The 5,860-nt window shown below is 52.0% G+C and overlaps 1 protein-coding gene across 1 annotated transcript; it reads left to right on the top strand.

Moving 5' to 3' along the window:
- Window positions 1-744: 744 nt before the first annotated feature.
- CHCHD5 (coiled-coil-helix-coiled-coil-helix domain containing 5) lies at window positions 745-4,147 on the top strand. Its single transcript, XM_066377729.1, has 4 exons — window positions 745-988; window positions 1,788-1,928; window positions 2,130-2,295; window positions 3,971-4,147. Exons 1-4 carry the CDS (start codon window positions 897-899, stop codon window positions 3,992-3,994), a joined length of 423 nt encoding a protein of 140 aa, XP_066233826.1. The 5' UTR covers window positions 745-896; the 3' UTR covers window positions 3,995-4,147.
- The last annotated feature ends 1,713 nt before the right edge of the window (window positions 4,148-5,860 follow it).

Below are 5,860 nucleotides of genomic sequence, written 5' to 3'. Positions count from 1 at the left end.
ATTTTAAATAAAGAAAGTGAAGTTTTAGTTTTGTTTAAAGAAAATGCAGTTTTAGTTTACATTTAGTGTTAAGAAAGTGCAGTTTTAGTTTACATGTCTACAGTGCCTGCATCCCTTCCACCGTCCCTCCTCCTCCTCCATTCACCTCAGTTAGCCACACTGTCTGTCACCAAGGTAAGAATACAGTACTAAATAACACTTTTTTTCTTTTATATATTTTGTTACGCATTGGTAAAGTATACATGTGTGTTTCTTAATTAAAAACATGTCTTTTTTCATAATTTAGGATGCTTTGGGGATGTTTCACAGGGCTGGAATGGATTAAATCTATTTCAGTTATTTTAAATGGGAGAAATTTGTTTGATATACGAGTTGACTAACTTACCAGCGTGGTTACAGAACAGCAGAGGAGCCAGGATGGGCTCTGACGCCCACTGGCTTCGGCAGAGGTTGTTTAGCTGCGGGTACCCCAGGCCAGGGCCTGCTCTGGGTCACGCGCACCAGCTGACGTCCCTAGACCCCGAGTGCAGGCGCAAGGCAAACACCCGCGAGCGGCACTTTTTTGTGGGGGGCAGCAAAGGGGAAGCGCGGGCCACTAGCTCCACTCGGGTGTCTGGGAACAGCATTTGTGGCTGCGGTCCAGTCCCATGGGGACTGGGGTAGCCCAACATCGCCGCCGCCTGGGTGCGGGCGCACAGCCGCACCCCTTACCATTTACTTCCGGTGGGGTCCGGAGGCCTCCAGGGCGAGCCGGAAGTAGAAAGGAGCCGGCCCAGCCGAAAGTGGCCAGCGGGCCCCGCCATTGCAGATCCGGGCGGAAGCGAAGATAGGGCGCCGCCATGACGGTTTGGCGCTAAAAGCAATGGGGCCGCTTGGCCGCTGTGCGACCGCAAAAAATGAGTCAGGGAGGGCGCCGCCATGACAGTCTGACACCGGAAAAGGCGGGGCGCTACTCCTGGACTAATTTCCCCCGCACCAGCCTCGAGATGTGAGTAGCAGGAGCGTCTTCCTTGCGCCTGCTGCGCAGGCCTTCTCCGTTCCAGTGACTAGGATGCGGGAGGAGGGGTTGGCTTCTGGTCCTTGGAGCTCCAGCCCTCTGGACTCCGCGCCATCACCCTCGCCCCGCGTGTTTAGGCCCCGCCCCCTCCTACTGGGAACGGAGGACTCGGGTCCTCTCTCACACCGAGGCTTCCCGCAGGACCCCAGGCCCGGGCTTGGAGCCCTACGTTCCGCCCCAGTGTCACCCCACCTTCTCTCTTGATCCTTTCGTATCTGCCCTGGACCCTGCACCTCCACGACAGGCACACAGACTCCTTCCCGACACTGGCCCTGTGCTGCCCTCCAGACCTGTCCCTACAGCTCGCCTTCATAGAGGACGATCCAAACTTACCCGGGCCTCAGCCTCACCCGGAGTTTCCAGATTGTGCCCCGAGGACTCTGCGACCCAGCAGGGCCTCCGGTGTTCTTCCAGTGCCCCGTCCTCAGGCCTTCGCTCTAATACTGGTTAGGAGACCGTTTCCCGGATACCAAACCCCCGTACCCACCTGTGGCTCCCAGGCCCTCCTAGAGCACTGGGTTCTACTTCTGAGGATCTGCGAGGGGTTGAATGAACTTCACGATCCCAAGCCCGCCTTAGAGTGATCAGGTCTGTTTAAGGACCCCCGCTCCCTCCACAATCCAGCATCCTACGGGCCCTGTTCTGGGACCTGCCAGACTTAGGGACCCGCCCCAGATCCCTACTTCCACTGGAACCCTGGTCAGAACCCCCTTACCTGTGTGTCCTGCAGGCAGGCGGCCCTGGAGGTCACTGCCCGCCACTGCGGTCGGGAGCTGGACCGGTATGGCCAATGTGTGGCTGCCAAGCCCGAGTCCTGGCAGCGGGACTGTCACCACCTCAAGATGAGCATAGCTCGGTGCACCTCCAACCAGTGAGTGCTGGACAGTTTAGGGGTAGGCAGTGTGGGGCAAGCAGTAGAGGGAACAATGCTTTAGTGGGCAATGCGAGTGACAATTGGGGGTCAGCGCCGGGGGAGGGGGGCTGGCGGACAGTGTGGGGGTCAATGCTGGGATGGACAGTGGGGCGGGGCAGTGTCGTGGAAGCCTGGACCTCTGAGGTGCCCTCCCTGCAGCCCAGTCATCCGTCAGATCCGCCAGGCCTGCGCAGAGCCCTTTGAAGCCTTTGAGGCCTGTCTTCGGCAGAATGAAGCAACCATGGGCAACTGTGCGGAGCAGGTGCGCCGCTTCCTGCAGTGTGCTGAGGAGGTGCAGCCACGGGACCCACATGCAACTGTGCAGGTAAAGGCCTGGGAGCACCGTCCCAGCATGAACCTTCATGTGCATCCAGAATTTACAACATCCACAGCCCTGCTTTAGTCTAGTCCACCTCCAGGACACCTTCCCCACCATCCTCCTAATCTCCCGGAATCCCCGGGACCTGCCTCCACACAGTGGCCAGAGAGCACCTAAGAACTGAGAACTAGTCACATTATTCTTTTGCTTAATGTTCCTCAGCAGCTTCCAGTTGACACCATACAAACTCCAGGTTTGGGCTGGCTCTCTGTCTTCCCCAGGCCAACCTGTCAGTCTCCTCCCTTGCACTTTCCTGCCTCTCAGCTGTCCTGGCAGGGCATAAAGATGAGGCATAAAGAAAAGGTCTTACTCTTTTTAATGTATTTGGTACATAAACAAGTTAGTATATCTATGGTATTAAAAATCATAGATGGGTGCAATTTAAAATAAATGTCTTTAAAAACTCTTTGGGGGACAATATTGAGAAAAGGTTGAGAAACCCTGGTTTAGATGTTTCTGGGACTGTGAGCTCCAAAGACAAAGGTCACCTTCAGCAGCTCCTTTGATATGGGCAGAGAATATCTGCCTATCTCTGTCCTTCTACGGTCCATTCTCCTTCCTAGGTCCCAGGGGAGAAGTTTTCTCTCAGGCCGCTGTGCTCCTCTTAGTCCCCCCACCCCGTTCATTCTCTGCAGTGGTCCCCAAGGAAGTCTGACCATGCTCTACTTTACTTAAAAACCTTTCCACAGGTCAGGTCTCAACTCGGTGGTGCCTGTTGGCCCTTGTTTCCCCCTCGAGCCCTGTGTTCCAGCCCCAGGGAATGGGCACTTACTCCAGCCCATGTCTGTCCTGCTGCCAGGCTTTTATCTAGCTGTTTCTTTCCACCTGGACTGCCCCCTAGTTCTGCTGGATGATTCCTATTCCAGCTTAGATGTCCCCTTTCTCGGAAAACCTCCCCCAACGGCCCATGCCCACACAGGGTTCCCTCATTATGGCTTACCACCCATCGCTTGTTTCAGAGTTCTTGCTAAAGATGGGGCAGAAGTCCTGTCACCAGGACCTGCAGTTATTTTTTTGAGGCAGGAATAAGTGAAAGGCTTGCGCCCCAAGAACTATAAGTAGGAAGGACTTGTAATTCTTAGGAAATATTTAGTAACGATCACATACTGTTCATGCTAGTTTCTTAGTTGTTGATGTTTTTGTCAAGTGTTTTGAGCATCTGAATAGTAAACATCCCACCTTCTCACCTTAGGACCAATTTTACCTTCTATCCTGGGATAAGCAACCATCTCATACATCATGCTGTACCAACACCTCATGTTTCATGTAACTAATAATTTAAAGTACCACTAATATCCCCTCCCCGCCTCTCTCTATGCTGACTTCATCTTCTTGGTAGATATTATCAGTTGGAATATTTTTGTTCATTTGTTGTCGGCCCATTCCTACAGTTAGAAATTTGCTCATTGCTGGGTCCCCAGTACCAGTAGCAATGCCAGACACACAGCAGATGCTCAGTACATGCAGCAAAACTGCCTTCCCTGCTCCCGGTGACAGTTCACTGTGTCCCGTGTTCACGGGCCTGGAAGAGCAACCTCTGCTGTGTCTACGTGATCTCCCCATGGCGGTCCCAAGGCTGGCACAGAGGGAGGCTGGTAGATGATGATGTGTTTTTCCCCAGGCACAGCCACTTTCTGCCTCCTGAGGACTCTTTGGACCGTATGAAAACTGGACAGGAGTGACTGGCCACTGAATGTTGTCAGCCCTGAAGAGTGACCGGATGTTATCATTAGGTCTTTGGATGTGGGCCTAGTCTCTGGACAATAGGACTTGTAATAAATAAAGACTGTACACCAGGCTTTGATTCCTGCCTTCAGCATATGAGGGCCCTGGAGAGCTGACTGGGCAGAAACCCCAGTCCTTTGTGCTCCAGCATCACCGAGTGTGACAAGGAAGGGCCTGTCTCCAGGGCTAAGATCACCCCCTTTCCTTGTTAACTCTGCCACAGCCATTTTTGTCTCCTGCTGTGTGGACATCGGGACAGGCCTTTCCACCCTGCCATGCCAGCAGTTGCCAGGTGTTTATCAAATGTTTACTTGAGGCTTAGAAGGCATAAGTAACACATCTCTTTTCCTCCTTAGTTCAGAACCAGGAGAGTCATAGTTTGGGCACGTGGGGCTCAATCCCACTAGGGACTCCTGGGAGACTGCACAGGACATCCCTCAGTTACTCTCCAAGGGGCAACTTATCTGTCACTGAGGACTATTTCTGTGGGCACTGACCGTCTGGCACTTGTGCCTCACTGTGGAGTCGAGTGGCTCCTGCCATCAGAAGAGCCCTGAGCAGAGGGAGTCAAGTGAGCAGCGCACAGAGTGAGTGCCAGGTGGACCCAGGCAGTGGCTGCAGCAGATTCTTCCTGTCTCCTGGGGTGGAGGGCAGGTCTGCAGAGAGGGATCGCAGGGTGCTGAGCTCAGTGTGCCCAGAGCTACACCCACATTCACCATTCAGACCAGTTGCTCCCTCTGGAGGTGACTCCAAACCTCCAGAAATTGGAAGTGACTGGCCAGTGCTGATTGCACTTGCCATTTGACCTGAGGCTTGTGCCCTGGCTTGGAACAATGAGCTGGAGTCTGTTTTGGGGATTTGATGTTTAGGTCAAAGGCAGCTGGCAGTTGGCATGGGTGCTAAGGTGGAAATCCAAGTGGTCAGGGTGGAGAGAGCACTGTGATCTCTGAAGAGCTGTGAGGACTTGGTGGCTTCTTTTCCCAGCTCCAGATTCCATGGGCTGTCGTTTGAGGCCTCCAATTTCTGTGCATATTCTTGGCCGCCCTCACTTTGCTGGAGTGGGTTGTGCTCCATGTAACTGAAAAGTGTGGTAACAGGTAAGTTGAGACTGAGACTATGTTTCAGAATATCTTCCAGTAGGCTAGAGCAGCTCGGTGGTCTCAGGGCCAAGGGGAGCAGAAGGGAAACCTTAAACCTGTACCACACACTTGGTCAAAGCAAGTTGTGAGACCAACTCAGGCACGGAGGTGGCGGCAGGCACCCCTTGATGGCATTTAGCTGCAAAGAATTTTTACCCGTGTTTAAACGACCATAAAAATTTCATTCTATTCCTATGGTAAACTACTTTTCTAAAAAATTTTCACATGACCTGAATTTTTAAATTGCCATAAATTCGTTTAGAATATCATAATTATCTTTTCAAGTTCTGTAGAATCCAGTGAAGACCCCTTTTTTCTTTTCTTTAAAAAAACGTTTTTTTCTTTATTGATTTTACTGAGAGAAAGAGAAAGAGGAGGGTGGAGCAAGAAGTTTTATAGTTGCTTCACTGATGGCTTGTTTCTGTGCCTTGACCAGGCAAGCCCAGGGCTTTGAACCAGTGGCCTCAGTGTCCCAAGTCAGCACTTTATCCACCACACTACCACAGGCCAGGCCCTTTTTGCTTTCTGCTGTTGGTTATTTGTACCTGTTTTTCTTCATCAGTCTTGTCAGGACTATCAATTTTATTAACCTTTTCACAGAATCTCTTTTTGGCTTTGTTGATATCTCTATTTTGTATGTTTGTTTT

The sequence above is a fragment of the Saccopteryx leptura genome, chromosome 3 (genome assembly GCF_036850995.1).
Source record: "Saccopteryx leptura isolate mSacLep1 chromosome 3, mSacLep1_pri_phased_curated, whole genome shotgun sequence".
Taxonomy (NCBI): domain Eukaryota; kingdom Metazoa; phylum Chordata; class Mammalia; order Chiroptera; family Emballonuridae; genus Saccopteryx; species Saccopteryx leptura.
This window is presented reverse-complemented; position numbering and strand designations above follow the sequence as displayed.